Raw genomic sequence first — 14660 nt, forward strand, 5'->3', positions numbered from 1 at the left:
GGGTAATCAGGCATTGGAACAGCCTACCCAGAGAGGTGGTGGATTCACCATCCCTGGAGGTTTTTAAGCAGAGATTGGATGTGACCCTTAGTGCCATGATATAGTAATTGGAGTTGGATCAGGGGTTGGACTTGATGATCTTGGAGGTCTTTTCCAACCCAATCTATTCTATGATTCTATGATTCTATGATTCTAATGCAACGAGTGTGTTTAGCACTCACATGAAAGTGGAGTGACTAACAAAAGTGAAAACATAAAACCTACAGTGGAGAAGCTCTTAACTCTTTGCCTGCCATTTTAAACTGTATTCACAAGCTTTAATGTCTACATTTGGGTGTGAAACCAGCCTGCTGCAGAAGGTGGTGTTGCTGTATGGATGTTGTTACTTGGGTGGAATAGTGCCAAAGACATTAATAACATTTCCATTGTGCCTACACACTTCACATGTCACAAGAAACTGATTTAATAACATGGCTTTCGTTGCACAGTAGCATGTCTCTGTTTCTTTTTTTTATTATTTCTTGCTAGGAAAGGCACTGTATAAAAATTGAAAATAGCATAAAGGCAGACACTTCTGTCTTCAAATGTTGGTGGCATTATTAAAGAAATTTTGACTAGGTCAGTTTAAGAGATTAGATTTTACTTGCAATTTAAAAGGTGGCAAGGAAACAAACTGAACAGTAAGAAAAATGTTTGTAATTATCAACAAAATAATTTCACATGTATACATAACATTAACTTGGAGAGTGAAAGGTAGGACTAGTTAAACTTTTAATCAACAGGTTTTTTTCCGGATACACTTTTTAAAATATAGCTGACAGGTTACATTTCAATGCCAGATTCATAGCATTAATATTTCAAATTGTGTGTTTTAAACCCAAACCACTAAGCATTAAATTAAACAAATCTTTGTCCCTTTGTGACATTGCAGTAATGAGTTATACTGTGCCAGTCTCCAGCAGGATAGTTAATAACTAGCTTTGATTTTGTTTCATGAGTTTTTATGTTACAATTTGGATTGATGGTAGTATAAGGCTAGGAATAGGGGATTGTTGGCATGAGAATGAATGTTCCCTTTGTAGATCAAAATAACTTGAATAGTTTTTGATATTGGATTTCATTCTTAAGATAAAAAATGCCTTCTTCCAGCACAAAGTCTAATAGCTAGAGTTTGCAAGCTGGGGCAGGTGAGACTTTCAGGCATCATGAGGTACACTATTTTAAAGAAAAATTCTCAATACAGTGAAGCCAGATCTTTCTGTCCCAATTATGCCATTTTATTTTGCTCTTGGCTTAAAAGGGATTTGAGTTTTGGCTGTTAATGTAACAATCTGTTTACCTTGGCAGAGCTAGGCCTAAGACCAGCCTTTGTTGGTTAACAAATAAAATGAGTTTGAGCTCACTGTCCATGGAGTGTTTTCTCACATCATGAATCACTGGGCAAACTGGGACACTGTTTTAGTCCAGCTCTTGAGGAGAAATCTAGCACAGCACTTCAGGAATGTGGTGTGTTGTACTTACAGATGTGGAGCACAACCTCTGGTTTGCTTTTTTCTTAACATACCTGGATCAGTGTTTTATCCAGCTTCCATGAAGACAGAATTTCACCTCAAAAGAAACAAAAAAGATTAAAGTTGACTGGCAAAATGAGTTTTTCAAAACACACTTTGAGAAGGTGGTGTGGTTTAGCATGCTTTAGAAAATGAGGTTGATTTAAAAACTACAACTCCATGGACCTATAAATTATAAAGCACTTTTAGGCTGTCATATGCTCTCCAAACTTCAGTAGTGTGATAAATTACAATTTTGAGTGATCTCAGAAGTACCTTCCCATCAGCTTGTCATAATCTACACATTTGTTAGGTTTGCTCTTATTCCTCTTTGCAAACTCTGCTCTTGGTTTCCTTTGAAAAGTCTATAAACATCTTGATTGTGTGGTCCTGTTTTGGTGATTCATGTGTCTCTGACAGCTTACACACACTTACATTACAGTAATCAAATTCTCTGAGAGGAGACAGCTTTTAACAATATTTATGTGTGTTTTTTAATAATTGGAAACTTTTATAGACAGAGAAAAGCCTGCACAGTAAAGGAGGTTTTTTTGTTTGTTTAAACAAACTTGCAGTAAAACAAAAGTGATTGAACAGCTGCAGCTGTGGCTATGTGAATTAATGCAAGGCAGACAAACTTCAGGGAGTTAATTCCAGTGCCTCCAGCCTACCCAAACAGCTGTACAGTTGGGTCAACAGCCCCATCTTACCTCTTGATCTCTCAAGAGAGAGAACATAATTAATAAGAAAACAAAACTGTCAATAAACATGTCATTTTTACAGCCTTCTGAGGGAAAACTGCAAGCACAGCAACAGATCCTAGAGCTATTTTAAATCATGGGACTTAGAGGGTGGGAGAGTTGTTTATCTTCCTTCATTATGTCTTGTTACAGTCTGAATGTTAAAGGAGTGTTTGAAGAACCCGGTAGCTGGAGCCAGCCTGAATCCTTGCTCCATTGCCACCTCCCCCTTAAAGCTCTCTAACCACCTCCTGGTTGCTTAGAACTCGGAGCAAAGCAGTATGGAATTGCATTCATACCAAAATCAGAGGAGGATTTAAAAGCTTCCTAAGTAAGAAGGAGAAATGACTTAGCACGTACAAAAAGCTTTGAGCCCTGAGAGCAAGAGCATCCTAGGCTGCTTAAAAATGAAGCTACGGGGCCTTGCTTTCAAAAGATATTTCCTGGGATTCAACCAAATTGGAAATACCCCTCTAAATAGTCTGAATGTTGCCTTTTCTAAGCCCCAGTGCTGTTGTGTTCTATGGAGATAAAAATTTTCACTGATGTGTGTATACCTTGGTGCCACTACTTGGATCCAGTAATCTTTAGAGAGCTATTGTGTAAATACAAATTCTGAACCAAATCCACAAGTTGCTCTGGCCAAAAGTGTTTGTGTGTGTGTGTGTAAGTATATATGTATATATTTATGATTATATGGATAATATTGTTGCTATTTTTAGGGACTCTTGTTCATATGTGTCTTTTTTTTTTTTTTTTTTTTTTTTTTTTTTTTTTTTTTTTTTTTTTTTTTTTTTTTTTTTTTTTTTTTTTTTTTTTTTTTTATTAATTTTCTCTACTTGGAATGGTCAGTTTAAGTTCAACAGATTTTCTGGTTTGTGTAGCAGTTGGCACAGAAGGGGTCCAGAGACTCTGCCAGAGGTGGCAAGGAATGATTCAGTTATTGTGGCAAGATCCTGCAGGACAGCTTAGGGGGTGTAAAAATCTGTTGGTCGGCTGAGCTCAGAGCATTGCGCTTTCCAGATCTTCAAATCCCTGAGGGTTCAAGAGACCAAACCTCCAGCTTTCCTGAAGGTAGGGCAGATGGAGTCTTTGTCTCTTGGGCTGTGCCTGGAGACTCCCAGAATGGCAAGTCTGAAAGCCTGAAGTTTATAACTTGTGACACCGGGAGGAAGGCTCCTGCTCCACCTCATGACCTGCAGTTAGGGAACAGATTCAGTGCTTTTGTAGGTGATGAGGGTCTTGCTCCATCTTTAATAATGCCACCAACATTTGAAGATGGAAGTGTCTCCATTTACCATTTATGTTATTTTCAGTTATTGTACAATGCTTTACCAATCTGGTTAATCTGAGCCATGAAGGAGAATCAGGAGAAAGTGGCAAGTGATAATAGTAGGGAAATTCCCTGCTGCGGGGGGTGGAGACTCCCATCTGCTGACCTGACCTGTCATCTAGAGAGGCTTGTTGCTTGCCAGGAGCTTGGATCTGGAACGCTGTGGCAAAACTGCCAAGGCTTGTCTGGCCTTTAGATTACTACTCCGTGCTGCTCTCCCATGTAGGCTTCAGTGATACTGCCTGAAGTGATCTGGAAGGTTGTGGCTGTGTGGCTCTGGGGTGACAACCAAGTGTGTGGGAGCCTGAGTGGATTTCTCTTTGATGCTTTGGGTGAGAGAGAAAGGTGTGAGAATGAGTGGAGAGATCCTGTGAGTAACAGCTGGTTGCATAGTTGGTGTCAGCAGCAGAATTCTGCTTTTATGATCATAAGACTCTGGATTGGAAAAGATGGAATCCACCTGACTAGGGAAAAGTATCTTTGCTATCTTATGAGCAATTAGTGGACCAAGTTGGCAAACAAAATGTGTGGGGATATGAACAGTGGGGACCTTCTAATCGAAAAAGTCAGGAATGAAGGGGACCCTTTCTAAGTGTATCTGTATAGATGGGGGAGTGCCTTTCAGAATTACTCTGCTACTCTTTTCTGGGAAGTCAGCATGGCTGGTTGCCTCTCTGAAAAGTCTGTGTTCCAATGCATACAGCATGGGATGCAAAGAAGAGGAATTAATGTGTTTTCATGAAACTGCTGGGTTATGATGAGGCCTTCTTCAGGCAACTGGAATCTGGCTCATGTTGGCAGGACCTGGCTCTCATGGAGGATTTTAATCAGCCTGATATCTACTGGAGGGATAGAGAAATTTGTTTATGTACTGGGTTGGGTGTGAGCAATCCAGCACTCCAGGAAAGTTCTGGAGTGTGTTGTCTGCTCGATCTCATACTTGCAAAAGAAGAACTGTTTGTTGATCTGAAGGCTGATAGCAGCCTTGGCACCAATGACCATGAGATGGATGATAAAGTTCAGGATCCAGAAAGGAGGGGGGAAGAGGCAGAAAGCAGGATTTCAACCCTGGACTTGAAGAGGAAAGACTTTGGCCTGTTCAGGGTTCTGGAACCAGTGGTAATGTCCAGGGCAAGGTAAACCTTCCCTCAGTGGAAGAGAATCAGGTTAGGTAATATTTAAACAAACTGGTCATGCACAAGGCCGTGGCCCAGGTGTGGTATGTGCTGAGGGAGCTAACTGATATTGGGAGGCCCCTCTTGATAGTCTTTGAAAAGTCACTGTGATTAGGAGAGGTTCCTTAAGACTTGAAGAAAGCAAATGTACCTCCTGTCTTTAGGAAGAAGTCTCTTTTTTTTTTTTTTTTTTCTGTTGAGAACTACAGACTGGTCAGCCCCACGTGAACCACTGAAAGATGATGGAACAAATAATCCTAGAAGCCGTTTCGAAACATATGAAGGACAAGAAACTGGTTGGCAGTAGTTAGCATAGATTTATGAAGGGAAGTCTGAACAATCTGTTAGTTTTCTACCATGAGATCACTGACTCAAGTGTTTACGCTGACTTGATTAAAAGCAAAGCTATTAACACTTCCTCTCATATCTTGACAGACAGATGAGGTACAGACCAGGTGAGTGGACAGTGAGGTGGACTGAAAACTGTCTGTGATCAGCAGCACAGGGTCCAAATGAAGGCCAGTCATTGTCAGTGTTCCACTGGAAGGGTATAATGGGGCTGCTGCTTCTCAGTCTTCAGGAATGATCTGGATGACAGGGCAGAGAGGACTGAGCAAGTTGGCAGGTGTTGCAAAGGTGGGAAGTATTTGAGTCACCAGATGATTGTGCTGCCATTCATAGAGGCCTCAGTAGGCTAGAGAAATGGGCTGCCAGGATCCTCATGAGCAGAGGGCAGCGGTAAGTCCTGCAGCTGGAGAGGAATGATCCCAGGCAGCAGTACAGGCTGTGTCTGAGTGTGTGGAAAGCAGCTTTGTGGAGAAGGACCCAGGGATACAAGTGGAGACCAAGTATACCATGAGGAAGCACAGAAACTTGTGCTTATGGCAAGGGCAGGTCCTCACTGCCTGGGCTGCATTAGGCTGAGTGTTGTGAGGAGGTGGAGCAATGGGATCCTTCTGCCTTTCTCCTTTCTGGTGAGGCACGTGTGGAGTGCTGTGTCCAGTTCTGGGTCCTCCAGTACAAGAGAGAGATGGAGATAGTGGAATGAGTCCTGTGAAGAGCCATGAAGATGGCTGAGGGATTGGAGCATGTGACTTCTGAGGAGAGTGTGAGAGAGATGGGACTGTTCAGCCTGGAGAAGAGAAGGCTCAGGGTGCTTTTAGTGATGTGTCTGAAAGCATTTTTAGTCTTAAGGGCGATTGAACACTGGAATTTCCTTCCTTTGAGGTACTCAAAACCCTGGCTGCACAAGGCCCTGAGCAATTTGTACTTTAGCTGTCCCTGAATAAAGGGGTTTGATCTTCAGAATCTTCCAACCTCAGATGTTTTACAGAATATTCTGAGTTGAAAGGGACCCACAAGGATCATCAAGTCCAGCTCTGAAGTGAATGGCCCGTTCAGGGATCAAACCCATAACCTTGGTGTTATTAGCACCATGCTCTAACCAGCTGAGCTAATGGCAGGCTTATGTTGTGTGATTTAGGTAGTGGTTAATGGCTTGTACTCCACTTGCAAGCTGATAATAAATGAAGTACCACCAGGAGCTATCCTGGGACTTGCTGTGTTTAACATCTTTATCAATGACTGGAGAAGGAGTGGAGTGCATTCTTCCTGAGGTCTGTGGTTGATACCAAATTGGTGGAACAGTTCATTGTCCTGAAGAGTAGAGGGACCTGAGGATGGAGAAATGTGTCTCTTGGAGAAAAAAAAAGGGAGGTCCTAATAGCGTCTAACAGTGCCTACAAGTAGATGGAGTGAGTGCACAGCAGTGCATGGTGGGGCAATTAGACCAACGGATGAAAACTGATATAAGAATGGTTCCAGTGGAACCGTTCTCTCCATAGAGAGAAAACCTTTTCCCCAGTCAAGCAGTGGAGCAGATTCCCCTGTGTACCTTACCTACCTCTGTCCTTGGAGGTTTCATGTGGACAAAGCCCTGAGTAACCTGATTTGAGCTCAGAACTGGTCCTGCTTTGAACAGAGTGCTAAACTAGAGACCTGAGGTCCCTCCGGGCCTGACTGACTCTGATTTTTCAGTTTAGTTTCAGTGATGAATTTTTCATGTTCTGTTTGCATGTCAGCTTGTAATGTGTGGTGCCACTCTTCCTCTGCTGCTGTTCATTATGTAGTTTAGCAGGCCTCTTGTGAACTGGTTTTATAATGGTTTTAGACTTCACAGAAGAAGCAATAGTTGAATATTATAAGCCATAAACTTGTGCCTGGTATGTATCCGAAAGTCAGAACACTGTTTTAGCTATGACTTGCAGGCTCTGGAGGAGGGCAGAGATGTTCAGCATTGTGACTGTGTGACATTTTGGGGGTGGGAAGAAGTAACTCTGCTTTCCTGTCAGCTTAATTCAATTTAGTATGCAGGGCTTTTTATTCAGGCAGAACCTTTTTGCTGTCTGTGGTGTAATGGCTGGCTTTGTTTTGTGAGCTGGTCTTGCCTGTTTGCAGGCTAGAGCTTGCAGAAAACAGATGCCTGTTACTAGTTCTCATTTTGCTGTTTCGATGGTTGAAGTGCTAAATGTTTGGTGGAACGTCCTGGGGCAAGCTTTTCCACTGAAGTAAACAGGACTAAGGTTTTACAGATATGGCTGTCCTAGACCTCGCTAGTCTGGCTCCTCCTAGTAGATATTTGATGAACCCCAAAATACAACTATGGCTTCCATATTTTAATGCCCTAGGTCTAATATTTTAGATTATCTGAAGGAATTTTTCTGTCTTTATGAGTTCTCTAATTCTCTGCAGGTTTCCAGGAGTGGAGAGACCTCTTGGTTAAAGACAAAGATACACCATATAATGGTAGCAAGGTTATAATGCAAATCTGATAACATTCAGAGCAGTAGGAGCAGTAGGAGTATTTTATCTTTGATCCTCTGATACATGATCACAAGTGAAAGTAAATTTTTCTCCCTTTGGTGAAACCCTGTGGGAGCATGTTCATGCAGCAAAGCTTTGCATTTCTATATAAACAACAGTGAAACTCGGTGTGATGCAAACAATTCCTTTTAAATATTTTTTAGGTTGATAGTGATGCCTTTAGCAAAGTAGTTGCAGTGGCTTCGAATGCTTACGAGTTTAAGAACCTTTCCAGAAATAAAATGCTTTAAAAGTGCAGTGAACAAAAGCCAAACTTTGTCCAAGAAATAAAAATAAACTTCTTAATGCTGCCAGAGTAAATACTGCTGAAGCATCACAAATTGATTTCCTTTAAACAGTAAAGTGCATGCTATTTGTTGCCTTACCATGATGGGCATTCCTGTGTTTTCACTTTGGCCTCCGTTGCAGCAGTTACCCACGGAATGTTACCATTACGTGTTGCCTATTTTGATGTGCACTCTTGGTTAAGCTGAATGTGTTACTTTCACTGAGAATATATAATTGCATTGATGTTTTCCTATGCTTTTCAAAGCCATGAAAACTTAAATGTAGTTAATATCTCTGCATACGTGTGTTTCTCTTTTAGTGGAGGCGATAGTGGAGTTTGACTACAAAGCTCAACATGATGATGAGCTGACGATCACTGTCGGTGACATAATCACCAATATCAAGAAGGATGATGGAGGCTGGTGGGAAGGACAGCTCAAAGGCAGAAGAGGTTTGTTCCCTGACAACTTTGTAAGAGTGAGTACAAAGTGGAACCGTTCTTGCGTTGTGTGTATAAGTTTTATGTACTGTGCTGTTCAGGGTAAATATCTGCCTTTATGTCATGATATTTCTTGTATCCAAACTCATAATATATTGCATATACACGTATATTGCATATATACAATATATTGCATAGATACATTACAGTGTTCTATGGAGGCAGTGTTACAAAGAAAAGATTATACTTTCTTTGCAAACACAATGTAGTTTTGATATGCTGGAAATAAAAGAAGCTATCCCTACATTTCTCAGCTGTTCAGTGATTATGTTTGACTTAGTGAGAACAAAGTGGTTATTCTAGAACAACTTACATGTCACTGCATTTGAAATGTTTTCTCTGTAACTGCTTCTGCTTCTCTGGAACACATTCTTAGGTTTTATAGAAGCTTTTTTTGTGAATATTTATTCCTGGCTAAACCAGTTGAGAATAATTAAAGTGGATTTTTTCCATACAGTTGCCTATAAAAAACTTTTCAAAAAATCATTACTTTGTGTTTTGTGTAATGTACCAAATAGCTTACAGTAATTCTGGTTTTAGGAAAGCCATTCAGAGTTTTAGAAACCTTTTTTTTTTTTTTTTTTTTAATTGGCATCTGTGTGCACACATATGTCTGCACATATGAGGCCAGCTATTAGTACCTCTGGGCCTCCTTGATTTGTCATTGCAGACTGAGGCAGTTAGTTTCTATAAACCTCTATAAACTTGGCTCTCCATTATGGAAGAGAGAGCCAGAACTACAATAAATTACATAAATGGATTTTATGTTAATCTTTTACAACAGCTTCAGAGGATCTTTGGTACTTTCCCTTTTCTAAGGGTATAAGTGTCCTTTTTTTGTTTTTTCTTCTGTGTGAGCCTGTTGTGTGTTTAGACATATGCACATAATGAAGTAATTTCAGTTTGCTTCGATAGTGCTGCATATGTCGAGGTAATTTGGGAAAGTGGTCTGGTGGCAAACGTAGCCAGCCCATAGCGGGGGGTGTGGGGGTGGACACAGGAGCCTCAGGTGTTTCTGTGGGGACAAACATACTCACATCCTAATCCTTGCTCCTGTCACTGCCAAGAAGAAAGAACAGCTCTGTGTCTGTCAGGCAGTAAAGATGAGGAGGAAGTAACAGCCTCAGTGAGATGAAAGGGAGTGGAAGATGAAAATGGATACCCTGTTTCTTGTTAATCTCTGAAAATCCACATTTTGGGCTAGGGGGAAGAAACTATTTTAGTTCTCATTATGTGTTGGTAATATTTTTCTGCTTGAACTCTGATGAACTGTGAAGTTCGTGGGACAAATGTAGGCTTCATCTAAGCTTTCTCCTGGTTGAATCTGCTGCTGATTTTAGGAGGTCCTGGATTTAGTGTTCTAAACAAATATGGCCTCTGAATTTCTTCATGGAAATAAAATAATCTAAATATGAATATTTGCAAGTTCTCCCCCTTCGTATGTGATTTTTAAGGCCTCTTCTTTCTAAAATGACTTCAAATTGTGGCATCCTCTCACATAATTAAAATATAAATAGCTTTTTCTCAATAGAAATTTCTAAACAGTAAATAGTTTAGATTTTCACAAAATTACAAAACCATTGAGTTGGAAGGGACCCACAAGGATCATCGAGTCCAGCTCCTAGCCCTGCAGCCATTCTCATAAAATATTACTCCCAGCTCTTTCCTTCCTTTAGTGCCATGGTCTAGTAGCCACGGTGGTGTGTTGGATCAAGGGTTGGACTTGATGATCTCAGAGGTCTTTTCCAACCTGACTGATTCTGTGATTCCTTCCCTTCTCCTTTCTTCCTTTTTTTTTTTTTTTTTTTTTTTTTTTTTTCTTGTCAGCATCCAGGGCTGTCTTCTAAAGAACTGAAAACCACATTGTGTTCAAGCTGAGAATGAGGAATAATTTAAGGTCAAATATGTTTTTCATAGTTGAGCATTTCCTCTCTTAATTAGGTAACATGGAGTAGAAGATACAAATTTACCAAAAGTATAGTTAGTTATGAATTTCTTGAGTGAAAACCTTTATGTTTCTTCAGTTTTTCCTTTTGAATAAGTTCATGATGACATTCCAAGTAAACTGTTGAGGTTTGCAAAAATTGAATGTTTGGCTGAAATGAAACCATGAGATTAACATGGTAAAGACTCCTGAATGGTCTCTGTTAGCATTGTGCACAGATTATGGAAGTGCAGTTTGGAAGAAAAGATATGGAAATCAGAAATGAAAAAAACTTAGGGAAATGTAATATATTGAAATTTTTATGAAAAGACAAAAATGTAAAGTGTCACTTAAGAAAATAAAACCCTCCCTATTTTTCAAGGGAGTAGTAGGTCATGAATGTGGATAAGACTTTTGGAGTTGCCTGTAGAAAAAATAGTTTTAAATTTCTTGGAATAAATGCAGATTAGGAGAACACTGAAGTGGAGTTGCCTGAAGACAGATGTGAGAAAGAAAAGGAAAGGGGAGGTAGCAATGATATGTATGCAGTACATGTGCAGTAATTTTTTTTTTGAAGGGACTTTCACTATGAAGTTGTATCAGAGGTGCTTCCTGTTCCTGAATCTGCAAAACAACTGCTCTGAATTTTTTGTATACGGCCACGAGAAAAACAGATTCATACCCTTCTTATGCTCTGCAATCAATATGCAAGGCGTAACAGAAAAGGTATTTGAAATTTATTTTCTGTTTCCACTGCTGAGTAGTCTGGGGCTATGGTCACTTGGAAGATTTTGTGGAAGAAGTTCATCTAAACATGAGAAAAAATCTTTGGTCTCTCTTTAAGATCTGATTTACCTCTGTCGGTCTTTGAAGATGCCTACTCTTGTTAGAGTTACTGGTGCTGAATACGTAAGAAATGTACAAAAGTGTATCTGGTTGTTGTCTTTTTCTGTTTTCTTTCAAATAGAAGTATGAGTGGCGAATTATGTACTGTTCCTACCTGTCTGTTTTACTTCTCAGTTAAGCAGCTGAAAAAGAGGAGGTAGCAGGTGATTGCAGTGTTGTTCATTTACATGGTATAAAGTTGGTTTTCAATATCTTTCTGTCTTGAAAACTTTAACTTGAAATCCATACTCTGGAGTGTAAAACTGTGTTTGTAAGTGTGACAGCGTCTGAGGCAGATAGATTTTGCTGATAGCAAATGAAGATGCAGAAAGCAGGAAACTGGTGCAGAGCCATGTTTGCTGGCTTTAATTTTCAAAGCGAATTCTGTGTGGGATTGAATAGTGTTATACTGGGAAACTGAATTTGCTGCATGTGACAACCTTAAAGCTTGTCTGTACTCCAGAGGGCTTGCCAGTATTGCTAGCAGAATGGGGGAGGTAAATTTATTTTAAAAGAGAAGTTTAATGGTAGTTGTTTTTCAAATTCTGGTGTGTAGCTTGTGTTTTAGAATCAATGAAACAGGACAGGGACTTCATGTAGCTGTACTGCTGCCTCGGGTCAGAACGGCAACCTGGATTTCTTGTTATACAAGGAGAATACAGTCTTTAAATAGTGCATATCAGTTGTAGGATGTCAGGGATGTTGATGCTGAATCGTAGGTACATGGCGGAGATCCTTATCTGTTGCTTGTCATTTAATTTTCTTCTCTGTGTTTTGTTTGGTTGGTTTTAATCTCCGCAACCATCCAGAGGTTGCAGGGGACTGTGATTCCTGGTGCTTGTTACACATCCCTACCCATCCCAGTTAGTGCTTTCATAAAACTTTTCATCAGACTGGTCCCGTGCACGTGCGGGGGCCCTTTGCAACCATAGTTTGGCTCCTGGGAGGGAAAAGAGAATATTCCTCATATCCCAGAAGGCTTTGGTTCCTGCAGTGCTTTCTTGCTTCCCTGGCCTTTCGGCTGCTGTTTGGTACCTGTCAGGTCAGAGAACCAACCAACTCCTGTTGTCCTTCCCTCCTGCTTTGCCAGTGACTTTAGCACTCCCTGACACCTCTGCGACTTCCTGCTTTTGCTTTGGGGCTGTAGGTTTGTATCGCTCTCACTGCTCTCCTCGGCACTCGGAATACTGTTAATTAAGTGATGGCTGGGTCAGCTTTGTGAAGTAGCTGCTTGTCGTGGTTCAATTCACTTAAGAGTTGGACTCAGTGATCCTTCCAACTCAGAATATTTTGTGATTCTATGAAAGTTGTGGCGTCAGTGGAGGCACTGAGTTTGTCTGCAGACTGGGGAAAACGGTGTTATTTCTGTCCATACCTGAAAAGATAACTTGCTTTATGGTTCAGTGAATGGTTATGTTGGGCTTTTAGGTTTGATTTTGGGTTTTTTTTAAACATACTTGCCAAGAATTTGCAATTCAGTTACTGAACTTTTTGTGTGTCTGTGTGTGTGGTGGAAATATTACTAGAATACTGTCTATGTTTTAAGGAAATGTTTTAGATTGTAGAATCCTTGTTGTCTTGGGAATGAAAGCCAAGAGTACTAGTTTCTTACTCCAAGTTCTGGGTATGGCTATTAAACTTGTTATCCTTACAGTGAAATGCAAGAGAATATAATTAGTGAAAGAAACTCAGGTTGGTTCCATCATATGAAAATGTTGTCTTTTTGAGCTTTTGTTTATGTCAACAGCAATTAAGATTTTGTGGGGAGAAACATAACATCACGGGTGTGTTATTGTGTATTATTGTTGCTCTTACTGTGGTGAAAGTAAAACTAATGAAACAAAATCTTTCTCCCTCTCCCAGCCCATCTCCTCAAAGATACAGATCCACAAGGTGGTCTTGTACCAGTCAGTAGTCTCTGACTTGGCTGCATTCACTCTTAAAAGGGAACTGAGCACTCTGGGCTGTCCTGGATGCCCAAGGTATGATTACAAATGATGTCACACCTCAACCTGTTCGTCTGGATTCAGAGGAGATGGGAGAGTTCCCGTCAAAGCAGCTGCCCTGGGTGTTTGGCCTGGAAGTGATTTGAGACTCCCAGGCAGTGAGAGAGGCTCTTTCCCATTCCCTGTGACAGGGAACTGGTGATACTCCCAGCTGGATGGGAAGGGTGCCATGCTCACTGCAGTCAGCAGAATGGATCCCGTATGTTTATCGTGGGGGCAAGTGTGGAGTTGGCTGTCTGGTGGTTATCAGTTTGTTGGATATGTTTTCATGGCAGGCTTTGAGAGGGGGATTTCCTCGGGGGAGTGTGGGGGTGTGGAACAGACAGGAAAAATTGTTGTTGTTTGGGGCTGTCAGCTGTTGGATGTTTTGTGGGAACCAGCTTGTGAACATTTTCTAAAGTATGCGAAAGTGAGAGGGTTTCAAATACGTGCAGCAGTCGTGGAGTGAACACACAGTAACGTGAAGCTTCAGTATTAAGGTTTTTATTAGTTTTTAGTGACTAGTACATTGTATTTCAAAAAGTAACCTTCTGAAAAGACATTGGCTTGCTTATATATTGACAGAACTGATGGAAATGCAGCCATGGATCCGACTCCTCCTGTGGCAGGGAGATTTGAGCAAAATGATCTTAACGGTCCCTTCCTCTAACCATTCTATGATTCTAAGAAATTTATGATTTTGCAAATAAGATGCACGGCTTTTCATTCTTCATGCATCTTAATTGCTGATGTTCAAAAACATTCTTGTTTAAATACACCTAATATTGTTTTACCAACAGAGTTCATTGTAGGTAGTACAAATTAAATATACAAAGTAAACTCAATTATTTCCTCTTCTTGTTCAGGTTTGTGTTTTATATTCTTAAGAAAACCTCAGTAGAGTATTCCTGTTTAAAATACGCTGTTATTTAAATTGTAAATTACAAAAAAACCTCCACAAAACACAAAAAATTTGGGCTAAAAGGGAAACTAAACGCTTTTTTGTTTTCCTCTTTCTGAAGCCCCAAGCCATGAGGAGAATCTAATCAGAGACTGAAACATGGACTGAACGTGCTATCTAGAAGTTATCTTTTCAAAGATATAACTTCTTTGGAGCTATAATATCATAATTCTTTAAAGTAGCTTCAGTTTCTTCAGAACTTAGTTATATGTTATTATTATTTGAGATGTGGGTTATATAGAGAAGTCAATGTGGTTATGGCAATAGCCTCTCAAAGTAGCTTCCATAAGGATTTATAGAGTTGGTAAGATTAGATGGTTGATGGCGTTTCTCCAGCCTAGCCCTAAAAGGTAGGGAAGCAAAGAGAAGGTGCCCTAAACTTATACTTTCTCTTCCCTAAAATCAGTTTTTTCTTTTTTTTTTTTTTTTTTTTTTTTTTTTTTTTTTTTTTTTTTTTT

The 14660-nt window shown here is 40.2% G+C and overlaps 1 protein-coding gene across 6 annotated transcripts in view; it reads left to right on the forward strand.

Moving 5' to 3' along the window:
• The window catches only part of SH3KBP1 (SH3 domain containing kinase binding protein 1), a 216311-nt gene that overhangs the window by 15409 nt on the left and 186242 nt on the right, over nt 1-14660 (forward strand). For 3 of the 6 annotated variants that reach the window (XR_003571543.1, XM_027886739.1, XM_027886740.1), the window contains exon 1: nt 11062-11097. Coding sequence is in view for 5 of the 6 variants with exons in the window: in XM_027886739.1 (XP_027742540.1) it covers nt 11077-11097 (21 nt within the window). In the remaining variant the exon portion in view is untranslated. Of the gene's footprint in view, nt 1-8267; nt 8426-11061; nt 11098-14660 lie in introns of those variants that run through there. The other 3 variants (XM_027886741.1, XM_027886743.1, XM_027886744.1) reach the window with 2 other exon arrangements.

The sequence above is a fragment of the Empidonax traillii genome, unplaced genomic scaffold (genome assembly GCF_003031625.1).
Source record: "Empidonax traillii isolate 1590-97213 ecotype Southwest subspecies unplaced genomic scaffold, ASM303162v1 scaffold194:size798623, whole genome shotgun sequence".
In the NCBI taxonomy this organism is placed as follows: Eukaryota; Metazoa; Chordata; class Aves; order Passeriformes; family Tyrannidae; genus Empidonax; species Empidonax traillii.